The sequence below is a fragment of the Balaenoptera musculus genome, chromosome 16 (assembly GCF_009873245.2).
Source record: "Balaenoptera musculus isolate JJ_BM4_2016_0621 chromosome 16, mBalMus1.pri.v3, whole genome shotgun sequence".
In the NCBI taxonomy this organism is placed as follows: domain Eukaryota; kingdom Metazoa; phylum Chordata; class Mammalia; order Artiodactyla; family Balaenopteridae; genus Balaenoptera; species Balaenoptera musculus.
In genome coordinates this window covers 77,848,231-77,862,355 of record NC_045800.1, presented here as the reverse complement: position 1 = coordinate 77,862,355, position 14,125 = coordinate 77,848,231, and the positions used below count along the sequence as shown (strand labels likewise).

Here is a 14,125-nt window from a genome sequence, read left to right as displayed (position 1 = left end):
AGAAAAGGGTTTTCAAGAAAAGGGTTTTAAGCAGGGCAGTGAGGTGATCAGATTTTACATTTTAAAAAGATAACCATGGATTAAAATGGGGGAGTGAGCTCGACACTGGCACACCCAGGGACAGGGAAGCAGCTGTCAGCATTTTCTAGGTAGGAGATGATGCCGGAGCCAAATGGATTCAAGCAGTACTTCTTCGGCATGAAAAGAACTTGGTGACCGGCCAGATGCAGAGGATGAAGAGTTTGGAGCAAGCGGGGATGTTACTGAGGTTCCGTCCAGCATGAGCCTCTAGGAAGAAGCATGGTGGCTCAGTTACACACACAGTGACCGAGAGAGGTAACAAAGAGGAAGGGCAGTTTCCTGGGGAAAGCCGTTAAGTGGGAACCTGTTTAGTAAAGAGACACTGAATGGTGTACAAGACTGGATGCTGAATGCAGCCTTTCTGCTGTCGGCAGCTGTTGATCAGTAAGGCAGGGAGAATTATAAATTACCTTAATCATCTTGATTCTAGGCTCTCGCATCTAGGGCATCATAAACATGCCTCTGACGGTATGAAACAGCTTCTAATTTGCAGGGAAGATGAGCATCTGGAGCCACATGAGGACAATAATTATTGAATTCATTTGAGTTGATACATAGGAGATGCTAATGATAAAATGGAAGGCCTGCTTCTCCCTGGGTTTTGGGTATCAGGCCTGCAGATGGCAGACCTAGCGGGTGAAGAGAGAGATGGATGGGATGGGAGGGAAGCGGAGAGAGCAGGTGTCCTGTTTCTAGAGTGGACTGTCATCCCAGTACATGTCTACTGGTTGTGTGCCTAGCATGATGCCTGGCATGTGGCGGACCTTCTCTGAATTGTTGATTCAACACCTCACAGCTTGGTATTTGGTCTGGTCCTCCCCAGATGGAAGGAATTTGTGCCTCCCCCCTCCACCAGCTTGGTCATCAGACTTGGCTAGGATAGATACCAAGTTTGTGGTTTCAGTTGAGGACACATTCAGTCCTACCTAGATAATTTGAGCCAGTGTAATGAACAAGCGTGATCACCAAGCGTGGGCGTGCTCACTTAGGCTAGAGAAAAGAAGACATTGCTTTTCGGTCATCATCATCTTGTTCTCTTCCTTCTGCCTCTGTTACTTCTTGCTGTTGGTTCCTATGTCATTTAAACCCCACCGCAAGATGTAGTGGTGGCAACAGTTAAATTGATACTCAGGTGCTTGGCACAGTCTTATGGGATGATCTTTTATGTAGACCGAATAATCCAAGTAGCTGCCCCTGAGTGGTGAGTTGTGTTTTCCTTTTGTTTTGCTTTCTGAACTCTGACCTTTGAATACTGCCTTTGTCTTCCAGACCAAGTGCTTCATCTGTGGGATAGGCAATGATTACTTCGACACTGTGCCCCATGGCTTTGAAACCCACACTTTACAGGAACACAACTTGGCCAATTATCTGTGAGTGTGCCTGACTCGGACTCCCTTGCCTCTCCTGATACCCAGGCATCCCCCACCTTAGCAAGCCGGGGAAACAGGACAGAGAGCCCCTCTCTTTACCATTGGCTTCAGGCTTCTTATACCTCTTGGAGGGAAAGACCCACAGCTAGTGGTTCTTTTTCCTCGAGTAGGTTGACTTGACTTAGGAAAGGAAGTTGCAGCCCTCCACGTGAACAATACCTTCTAGAACATGAAATGAAAAGGTGGAAAGGATGAGCAGAATATGTACCAAGCCTCTCAGAGAGCTTTGGCCATGTTTGCCATTTCAAACAGGAACGTTCCAGCTGCTCCCTAGAGATATGTGAATCTTCATTTTTCTTTTCTGAAGAACCACAGACCTCTTTAGGCACCCCTGGAAACAGTTAAATGTTGCATTTTTTTTAATACATAGAAATCTGGCTCTTACTTGAGACTAGCCAAAACTGTACTTCAGTACAATATTATTTCTTAATCCGTTTCTAACCTGATTTTAATATCTAACAGAAAAGATATAGAGTAGCATTGTAGCAATTTAAAAAAAAAGTGGGTTTTGGAATTCACAAGTGTGTGATATTAGACAAGTTATTGAACCTTTTTAATTCTCGGTTTTGCAAATGAGGATTGCAATTCCTTCTCCATGAGTGAATGTGGAAACAGTTGCAGGCAGGGTCTGGCACTGAGCCTGGTATAAAGCAGCTCCCAAGAGGTATAACAACTTGATCTGTGAACACATTATAGCTCCTTTGAAAAAAATATTTTAAAAGCTGATTAAGCTGTTGGTCCCCATGGCATTTTTTTTTTTTGGCCCTGCAGGTTTGACCCATTTATTTTCTCTGCCATGAAGAGTTAGTCCATAGCAGAACCAGAAGTATTTGTTTATGCTGATATTTCCATACAATCCATTTCTGATTACTCTCTCTGTATCTGTAGGTTTTTTCTGATGTATCTCATAAACAAAGATGAAACAGAGCACACAGGACAGGTAGGTAAACAGTGACCATACATCATCTAAAAGAAATGATAAAAGAATCTCTGCATTTTGGAATAAATGTGTACATTAAACATTAATATTGGAATTACTTTCAGATATTAGTCATGGTATCTTAGTATAAAATTCCTGTTATCCTGGATGAGTATGCAAAGATTGCTGTAGTAGAAAAAGTAAAATTAGAATTGCACATTTATTAGCTGAAAATGCTGAGTTTGGGTTTTGATAATTATAATATACTTGATTGCTTAATCAGATAGAAGATGATTTCAAATGAACTTCATTCAGTAGTATTACAGTCATTTAAAAATAATTGCATATCCTGGGACAAGATGGCAGAGTAGAAGGACCTTGATCTCACCTCCACTCAGGAGCACACCAAAATCAGAACTGAATGCTAAACAAACAAACATTGATAAAAAAGACTGGAACCTACTAAAGAAAGATATTCTACATCCAAAGACAAAGAAGAAACCACAACGAGACAGTATAAGGGGTGCACTTGCAATATAATTAAATCGTATACCTGCCCCATGTGGGTGATCCACACACTGGAGAATAATTAATTATATTGCAGAACTAACTTCTCCCACAGGAGTGAGAGTTCTGAGCCCCATATCAAGCTCCCCAGCCTTGGGGTCTGACATCAGGAGGAGGACCCCTCCACCCCAGAGCACTTGACTTTGAAGCCAGCAGGGCTTGAGTGCAGGAGCTCCAAAGAAAGAACTGTGCAAAACAGAGATGCCACTCTTGGAGGGCACACACAAGGTCTTTTTGCCCCGGGACCCAGGGCAAGAGCAGTGACTTCATAGGGGCCTGGGCCAGACTTACCTGCTGGTCTTGGAGGGGCTCCTGGGGAAGCAGGTGTGGCTCACTATGGGGACAAGGACACTGGTGGATTCACTGGCCTGAGCGCTCCCAGAGGCCACCATTTTGGCACCAAGACCTGGCTCCACCCAACACCCAAACCACCAACAGGGTGGGAATGCAGACCCACCCATCAGCAGACAGGCTGCCTAAAGAAAGACTTCCTGAGTCCGCAGCCACCTCTAGACACGCCCCTTACATGGCCAGCCACCAGAGGGCCAAGACCCAGCTCCACCCACCAGTGCGGAGGCACCAGTTCCTCCCACCAGGAAGCCTGCACAAGCCTCTAGACAAGCCTCACCCACCAGGGGGCAGACAGACACCAGAAGGAAGAAAACTACAATCGCCTCCACTCTGTGGAACTGAGTCTGCAAACACAGGTCAGAAACTACCCTGGGACCACCTGGTCCCTGGCCCTTGGTGATGAGAGGGGAGTGTACTGCTGGGACACATAGGACATCCCCTACAGAGGGCCACTTCTCCAAGGTCAAGAAACGTAACTGACCTTCCACAAACATAAAAATACAAATAGAAATTCAGGCAAATGAGATGGCCGAGGAATATGTTCCAGATGAAGGAACAAGATAAAACCCCAGAAGAAGAACTAAGGGACATGGAGATAGGCAATCTACCTGAGAAAGAGTTGAAAGCAATGATCATAAAGATCCAAGAACTCAGGAAAAGAATGGATACACAGAGTGAGAAGTAACAGGAAGTTTTTAACAAAGAGTTAGTTAGAAAATATAAATAACAACCAAACAATTGAACAATAAGTGAAATGAAAAATATAGTAGAAGGAATTGATAGCAGAATAAATGAGGCAGAAGAATGGATAAGTGAGCTGGAAGATAGAGTGGTGGAAATCACTGTTTCAAAACTGAATAAAGAATGAAAAGAAATGAGGACAGTTTAAGCAGCCTCTGGGGCAATGTCAAAGGCACCAACATTCACACTATAGGGGTCCCAGAAGGGAGAGAGAGAGAGAGAAAGGGTCTGAGAAGATATTTGAAGAGATAATAGCTGAAGGATTCCCTACCATGGGAAAGGAAACAGTCACCTAAGTCCAAGAAATACAGAGAGTCTCAGGCAGGATTAACCCAAGGGGGAATACACCAAGACACACAATAATAAAATTGACAAAAATTAAAGAAAAATATTAAAAGCAACAATGGGAAAGCAACAAATAACATACAAAGGATTCCCCATAATACTATCAGTTGATTTCTCAGCAGAAACTCTGCAGGCCAGAAGGGAGTGGCATAATATATTTAAAGTGATGAAAGGGAAAAACCTACAACCATGAATGCGCTACACAGCAAGGCTCTCATTCAGATTTGATGGAGAAATCTTTTACAGACAAGCAAAAGTTAAGAGAATTCAGCACCACCAAATCAGCTTTATAGCAAGTGCTAAAGGAACTTCTCTAGGCAGAAAGGAAAAGGTAACAACTAGAAAAAAAATTACAAAATGGGAAAGCTCACCTGTAAGGCAAACATACAGTAAAGGTAGGAAATAGTAATTGACAGTAACGCAATATTAATGGGTGATTTTAACACCCCACTTACATCAATGGACAGATCATCCAGACAGAAAATCAATAAGGAAACACAGGCCTTAAATGACACATGAGACCAGATGGACTTCATTGATATTTATAGAGCATTCCATCCGAAAGCAGCAGAATACACATTCTTTTCAAGTGCACATGTAACATTCTCTAGGATAGATCTCATGCTGGGCTAAAAAGCAAGTCTCAGTAAATGTAAGAAAACTGAAATCATATCAAGCATCCTTTGTGACCACAATGCTATGAGATTAGAAACCAATTATTATAGGAATAAAACTGTAAAACACAAAAACAAATGGAGGCTAAACAATATGTTACTAAACAACCAATGGATCACTGAAGAAATCAAAGAGGAAATAAAAAAAAAAAACCTAGAAACAAATGACAATGAAAACTTGACAACCCAAAAACTATGGGATGCAGCAAAAGCAGTTCTAAGAAGGAAGTATATAGCAATACAGTCTAACCTCAGGAAACAAGAAAAATCTCAAACATCCTAACCTTACACCTAAAGCAACCAGAGAAAGAAGAACAAACAAAACCCAAATTTAGTAGGACAGAAATCAAGATCAGAGCAGAAATAAATGAAATAGACACAAAGGAAACAATAGCAAAGATCAATGAAACTAAAAGCTGGTTCTTTGTGAAGATAAACAAAATTGATAAACCTTTACCCGGATTCATCAAGAAAAAAAGGGAGAGAACTCAATAAAATTAGAAATGAAAAAGGAGAAGTCAGAATGGACACCACAGAAATACAAAGGATCATAAGAGACTAGTACAAGCAGCTATATGCCAACAAAAGGGAGAACTGAGAAGAAATGGACAAATTCTTAGAAAAGTACAATATTCCAAGACTGTACCAGCAAGAAATAGAACATATGAACAGACCAGTCACAAGTAGTGATACTGAAACTATGCTACTACCAACCAATGGATCACTGAAGAAATCAAAGGGGAAATTAAAAAATACTGAGACAAATGACTATGAAAACACGAGGTTCCAAAACCTATGAAATGCAGCAAGAACAGTTCTAAGAGAGAAGTGTATAGCCATGTAAACTTCATAGTTACAGCCATATAGGCTCAAGAAACAAAAGAATAATCTCAAATAAACAACCCAATCTTACACCTAAATCAACTCAAGAAAGAACAAACCAACCTCAAAGTCAGTAGAAGGAAAACAATCAATCATAAAGATCAGAGCAGAAATAAATGAAATAGAGATAAAGGAAACAATAGAAAAGATCAATGAAACTAAAAGCTGGTTCCTTGAAAAGATAAACGAATAAACCTTTAGCCAGATTCATCAAGAAAAAAAGGGAGGGCACCCAAATCAATAAAACTAGAAATGAAAAGGGAGACGTTACGTAGGAAACCACAGGAACACAAAGGACCATAAGAGACTAATACAAGAACTATATGCTAATAAATGGACAACCTAGAAGAAATGGACAACTTCTTAGAAAGGTACAAGGAATAAACAGAAATAGGAACATACCAATTACAAGTACTAGAATTGAACCTGTGATTTAAAAACTCCCAAAAAACAAAAGTCCAGGACCAGATGGCTTCACAGCAGAATTCTACCAAACATTTAGAGAAGAGTTAACACCTATCCTGAAACTAATCCAAAAAACTGCAGAGGAAGAAACAGTTTCAAACTCATTCTATGAGGCCACCATCACCCTGATACCAAAACCAGACAAAGATACCACAAAAAAAATTACAGACCAATGTTACTGATGAACATAGACATGAAAATCCTCAACAAAACACTAGCAAACCAAATCCAACAATACATTAAAAGGATCATACACCATGATTGAGTGGGATTTATCCCAGTGATGCAAGGGTTTTTCAATATTCCCAAATCAATCAGTGTAATACACCATATTAACAAATTAAAGGATAGAGACCATATGATCATCTCAATAGATGCAGAAAAAGCTTTTGATAAAAGTCAACATCCACTTATGACAAAAACACTCCAGAAAGTAGGCATAGAGGGAACCTACCTCAACATAATAAAGCCTGCATATGACAAATCCACAGCTAACATCACACTCAACGGTGAAAACCTAAAAGCATTTACTCTAAGATCAGGAACAAGACAAGAAGGTCCACTCTCACCACTTTTACTCTGTGTTGTTTTGGAAGTCCTAGCCCCAGCAATCAGAGAAGAAAAAGCAATAAAAGGAATTCAAATTGGAAAAAAAGTAAAACTGTCACTGTTTGTAAATCATGTGATACTACACATAAAAAATCCTAAAGATGCTACCAGAAAACTACTAGAGCATCAAGGAATTCAGTAAAGTCACAGGATACAAAATTAACACACAGAAATCTGTTGCATTTCTACACACTAACAACAAATAATCAGAAAGAGAAATTAGGAAACAATCCCATTACCTAAATGTCCATCGACAAAGGAATGGTTAAAGAATATGTGGTACATACATACAGTGGAATATTACTCAGCCATAAAGAAGAATGGAATAATGCCATTTGCAGCAACATGCATGGACCTAGAGATTGTCATACTGAGTGAAGTAAGACAGAGAAAGACAAATATCATATGATATTACATATATATGTGGAATCTAAGAAAATGGGTCAAATGAACTTATTTACAAAACAGAAATAGAGTCACAGATGTAAAAAACAAATTTATGGTTACCGGGGGGGAAGGGGGGAGGGATAAATTGGGAGATTGGGATTGACATATACACACTACTATATGTAAAACAGATAATCAACAAGGACTTACTGTATAGCACAGGGACCTCTACTCAATACTCTGTAGTGACCTATATGGGAAAAGAATCTAAAAAAGAATGGATATATGTATATGTATAATTGATTCACTTGAGGAAACACAATATTGTAAATCAACTACACTCTAATAAAAAGTTAAAAGAATTTCATAAGGACAAAAACAAACAAAGGAAACAATCCCATTTACCATCACATCAAAAAGAATAAAATACCTAGGAATAAACCTACCTAAGGAGGCAAAGACCTGTACTTCGAAAACTATAAGATGCTGATGAAAGAAACAAAGATGACACAAAATGATGGAAAAATATACCATGTTCTTGGGTTGGAAGAATCAATATTGTCAGAATGAATAAACCGGGCTTCCCTAGTGGTGCAGTGGTTAGGAGTCCACCTGCCAGCACAGGGGACATGGGTTTGAGCCCTGGTCCAGGAAGATCCCACATGCCGCGGAGCAACTAGGCCCGTGAGCCACAACTACTGAGCCTGTGCTCTGGAGCCTGCGAGCCACAACTACTTAAGCCAGTGCACCTAGAGCCTGTGCTCTGCAACAGGAGAGGCCACCGCAATGAGAGGCCCACACACCACAATGAAGAGCAGCCCCTGGCTTGCCGCAACTAGAGAAAGCCTGTGTGAATCAACGAAGACCCAGCGCAGCCAAAAATAAATAAAATAAAATAAATTTTTAGAAAAATGAATAAACTACCCAAGGCAATCTAGAGATTCAGTGTAATCCCTATCAAATTACCAATGGCATTTCAAAGAACTAGAACAAAAATTTTTTAAATTTGTATGGAGACACAAAAGACCCCAAATAGTCAAAGCACTCTTGAGAAAGAAAGATGGAACTGGAGGAATCAGGCTCCCTGACTTCAGTCTACACTACAAAGCTACAGTAATCAAGACAGTATGGTACTGGCACAAAAACAGAAATATAGATCAGTGGAACAGAATAGAAAGCCCAGAGATAAACCCACACACCTATGGTCAACTAATCGATGATTAAGGAGGCAAGAATATGCAATGGAGAAAAGACAGCCTCTTCAACAAGTGGTACTGGGAAAACTGGACAGCTACATGTAAAAGAATGAAATTAGAACACTCCCTGACACCATACACAAAAATAAACTCAAAATATATTAAAGACCTAAATGTAAGACCGGATACTATGCAACTCCTAGAGGAAAACAGAGGCAGAACACTCTTTGACATAAATCGCAGCAAGCTCTTTTTTGATAACACCTCCTAGAGTAATGAAAATAAAAACAAAAATAAACAAATGGGACCTAATTAAATTTAAAAGCTTTTTCACAGCAAAGGAAACCATAAACAAAATGAAAAGACAACCCTCAGAATGGGAGAAAATATTTGCAAACGAAGCAACCGACAAGGGATTAATCTCCAAAATATACAAGGCGCACATGCAGCTCAATATCAACAAAACAAACAACCCAATCAAAAAATGGGCGGAAGACCTAAATAGACATTTCTCCAAAGAAGACATACAGATGGCCTAGAGGCACATGAAAAGGTGCTCAACATCACTAATTATTAGAGAAATGCAAATCAAAACTACAATGAGGTATCACCTCACAACGGTCACAATAGCCATCATCAAAAAACTCTATAAACAATAAGTGCTGGAGAGGATGTGGAGAAAAGGGGACCCTCCTACACTGTTGGTGCGAATGTTAATTGGTACAGCCACTATGGAGAATGGTATGGAGGTTCATCAAAAAACTAAAAATCGAACTACCATATGACCCAGCAAACCCACTCCTGGGCATATACCCTGAGAAAACCATAATTCAAAAAGACACATGCACCCCAATATTCATTGCAGCACTATTTACAATAGCCAGGACGTGTAAGCAACCTAAATGTCCATCAGCAGAGGAATGGATAAAGATGTGGAACATATATACAATGGAATATTACTCAGCCATAAAAAGGAATGAAATAGTGCCACTTGCAGAGACGTGGATAGACCTAGAGACTGTCATACAGAGTGAAATAAATCAGAAAAAGAAAAAATATCATGGAATATCACTTATACATGGAATCTAGAAAAATGGTACAGATGAACTTATTTGCAAAGCAGAAATAGAGACACAGATGTAGGGAACAAACTTTTATGGATATCAAGGGGGAAGGGGAAGTGGGATGAACTGAGAGATTAGGATTGACACATATACACTACTATGTATATAATAGATAACTAATGAGAACCTACTGTATAACACAGGGAACTCTACTCCATGCTCTATGGTGACCTAAATGGGAAGGAAATCTAAAAAAGAGGGGAGATATAGATATAGATATATAAATAAATAAATAAAATTCACTTTGCTGTACAGCAGAAACTAACACAACATTGTAAAGCAACTATATACTCCAATAACAATTTAAAAAAAAAGAAATCCCAGAAATAAACCAACGCACCTTTGGTCAATTAGTTTACAACAAAGGAGGTACAATATACAATGGAGAAAAGACAGTCTCTTCAATAAGTGGTGCTGGGAAAACTGGACAGCTACATGTAAAAGACTGAAATTAAAACACTCCCTAACACCACACACAAAAATAAATTCAAAATGGATTAAAGACCTAAATTTAAGCCTGGATACTGTGTAACTCCTAGAGGAAAACATAGGCAGAACACTCTTTGACATAAATCACAGCAATATCTTTTTGGATCTGTCTCCCAGTGTAATGGAAATAAAAACCAAAATAAACAAGTGGGACCTAACTAAACATCTTTTGCACAGCAGAGGAAGCCATAAACAAAATGAAAAGAAAACCTACGGACTGGGAATAAATATTTGCAAATGATGCAACTGACAAAGGATTCATCTCCAAAATATACAAACAGCTCCTACACCTCAATATCAAAAAAACCACCAACCAAATCAAAAATGGGCAGAAGACCTAAATAGGCGTTTCTCCAAAGAAGACATACAGATAGCCAAAAAGCACATGAAAAGATGCTCAGCATTGCCAATTATTAGAGAAATGCAAATCAGAACTACAATGAGGTATCACCTCACAACAGTCAGAATGGCTGTCATCAAAAAGTCTACAAATAATAAATGCTGAGAGGGTGTGGAGAAAAAGGAACCCTCCTACACTGTTGGTGGGATTGTAAATGGGTACAGCCACTATGGAGAACAGTATGGAGGATCCTTAAAAAACTAACAATAGAGCTACCATATGATCCTGCAATTCCACTCCTGGGTATATATCTGGAGAAAACCATTAATTTGAAAAGATACATGTACCCCAATGTTCATTACAGCACTATTTACAATAGCCAAGACATTGAAGCAACCTAAATGTCCACTGACAAATGAATGGACACAGAAGACGTCACACACACACACACACACACATATGCACAATGGAATATTACTTGGGCATAAAAAATTATGAAATAATGCTTTTTGCAGCAACATGAATGGACCTAGAGATTATGATACTAAGTAAGTCAGACAAAGACAAAAATCATATGATATCTTTTATATGTGGAACCAAAAATAAAATGGTACAAATAAATTTATATACAAAACAGAAATAGAGCCACAGACATAGAAAACATATCTATGGTTACCAAAGAGGAAAGGAGTGGAAGGGATAAATTAGGAGTTTGTGATTAACATATATACACTACTATATATAAAAAATAGATAGCAACAAATACCTACTGTATAGCACAGAGAACTAGTCTCAATATTTTGTAATAAGCTATAAGGGAAAATAATCTGAGAAAAAAATATATGTATGTGTATAACTGAATCACTTAGCTGTACACCTGAAACTAACTCAATACTGTAAATCAACTATACTTCAATTTAAAATATTAAAATAAATAAATAATTGCATATTAAATGTTTAAGGTTCTGCCCAAGCTATTTGAAATTCTCCCTCCACAAATATTCACCTCCCATTGTTAATAGTTTGAATTTGAATGGTACAATTAAACAAAAATAATAGTTTTAAGGAACCCTCAAAATCATATATCACAAATAGGTTTTTTATCATTATTATATTACAGTCAGGATGAAGATTGATTATTTATTAGTAGAAATAAATAAGACCTGGTATAGTTAGGAACTATCTAAATGAATTTGGGATTATAACTATGTGAAATACACCATTATACATATGTGATATATATATATATATATATATATATATATATATGTATATAAAATAACAAATTTGAGTTTCTTTCTATCTTATATTTTGTGGTAACACAGAGATCCTAGGGAAAGATGTTCTTAACACATTGCCTTTACTTTTACAGGAATCTTATGTTTGGAAGATGTATCAAGAAAGGTGCTGGGAATTTTTCCCGGCTGGGGATTGTTTCCGGAAACAGTACGAAGACCAGCTAAATTAATCTCAGTCCCAGATCACCTCCGAAAACAAAAACACACACACACACACACGCTCTCTCTGTCTTTGTCTCTGTTCTTCTGTTTCTAGACTCTGTCTCTCTCTCTCTGTTCCCTTGGAAACATCTGCTGATTTTCTGAATTGCCAGCGTTACATGCTTTCTCGGAGCAGTGAAGCTGTGTTTCTGAAGACTTGACTGTGCTTTTTCCCCCACCTAGTGTATTTTCTTTGAGAATAATGACTGAAGAATAATCTAAATTCATACAAGGACAAAATAGGAACTTTGGAAAGAAAACCATTCTGGAGACTCTCAATCATTACACACACAGATTTCCTTCTGAGACGCCTGGAAATCAGCTTGCACTGTGGGACCTTCACAGAGAAGCGTGGCAGCCACACTCATCCGGCCTCTTTATTTCACCATCCGGAAAGGAACTCTCTAATGGTCACAGAGCACTGTCGCACTTACCAGATTGCCGTGGACACCAGTTACGAAGGGAAATAGTGCCTTACTATATGTGGGTTGAGCTATGCAGAAGATATGTGCATGAAGAAACATCTTTATTTTCTTTATGTCGACTTTTTTTCTTAGTTAGATTGATTTTTGTGAGGGTTTTTTTTTTTTTTTCTTTCATGCTTTTCTTTGGTGGGGGAGGGTAAGAAAAGCAGTTTGCGTGCACCTTTTAAAGAAGACGGGTGGCCTGTCTCAGGATGCGAGGAGGTTCTTCTCATTCATCCAGATGCCCATTTCCCCTCCCCCTGTGCTCCTGCTCTTATTTTGCTAATGCTCTGATGCAATATTGCAACTTTATGAAATCTTTGTATGAAAACAAAAAGACTGCAAAAAATACACTTTCAAAAGAAATAATTCATTGCATGTTTATTATGCAAGTTTAAACGAACCAAGAAAACCTTCAGAAGCAAGTTGATCCACGTGAAAGAACTTTCATGATAATTATATTCATAGTAATAAAGTGTCGTGGGCTTAATTGTATATTTGGAGCCAGTGTCATCCACCAACAATGTGATACATTATGAACTTGACAGTAGTTTTGGGTTTTTCTCTTTCTTTCGGCCACCTGTGATCAGTTGTGGATTAAGGACTTCTTGTCAGGCCATTTTTTTAATATCAAAGCTGAAGCAATATCCATTCAGGGATTTCATCAGTTGCATCAAAAAAAACACGAATAATAATATATCAATCACTCCATTTTGAGTCCTTTTAAATGTAATGCGAATCTTTACAAATAAAAAAGAGATTCAGAATGGAAGCAAGGTCATTTTGCAAATATTGGAGCTCTTTTATTACAAGGTCTGCTTGTTAATTTTAGAATTGTAAAACTGCTCTGATTAAACTATTTAACTTTCTCACCCTCTTTCTCCATTTCACTTATAACTGGGATGCATCAAAAAGCCTTGAAAGCCTTGAGCTTTTAAGTTGTGTGTGTCTAGGGCAATCCAAACACTGCCTTAAGGCCTGTCATACGTCCCTGTGGCTAAGCAAGTTTTCTGCTTTTATGATTACGGAACCTCAGAGCCATGGAGCATTTTGAATCACCTAGCTCCACCCCTGTCATTTCCTTGTCTTGGGGTCATCCAGATTTCTTGGAAGCCACCAATAACAGAAAAATCACTGTCTCCCAAATCATTTTAATTTTTAATCAGCTTTCATTTTAGGAAGCTCTTCCTTATTCAGGGCAAATTCATTTCCATGCAACAGTAGGGATTCATTTTCTGTCTTAATCTGGAAGAGGACTGGCACACCAGTAAGTGATATATGAAACGTTCCAATGCTAATTGAACATCTACTGTGTACCAAGGGCGGTGCTGGGTATCTACTGTCATTTTTCAGCCCATTGGCACAACATCACAGCTGTGTACCACTTAGATTTTGCATTTGTCTTGAAAAACTTTGCCCTTCTTCCTTTCTAGGTTAAATGGACATAAGACAGGTTCACAGGAGAAAAACAATTTTTTATGTACGTGAGCCCCACAAAGACATGGGAGGTTCCCAACGGTGAGGCAACTGAGGCTTATGCGCCATCCTGAGCTCAGGAGAAG

General features: G+C 38.7%; 1 protein-coding gene across 1 annotated transcript in view; it reads left to right on the top strand.

The window, feature by feature from the left end:
- Positions 1-13,432, top strand: part of RYR2 (ryanodine receptor 2) — a 740,642-nt gene extending 727,210 nt beyond the window's left edge. The window contains 3 exon segments of the mRNA XM_036828245.1: positions 1,351-1,451; positions 2,400-2,451; positions 11,973-13,432. Coding sequence (XP_036684140.1) covers positions 1,351-1,451; positions 2,400-2,451; positions 11,973-12,068 — 249 coding nt within the window. The 3' untranslated portion in view covers positions 12,069-13,432.
- The last annotated feature ends 693 nt before the right edge of the window (positions 13,433-14,125 follow it).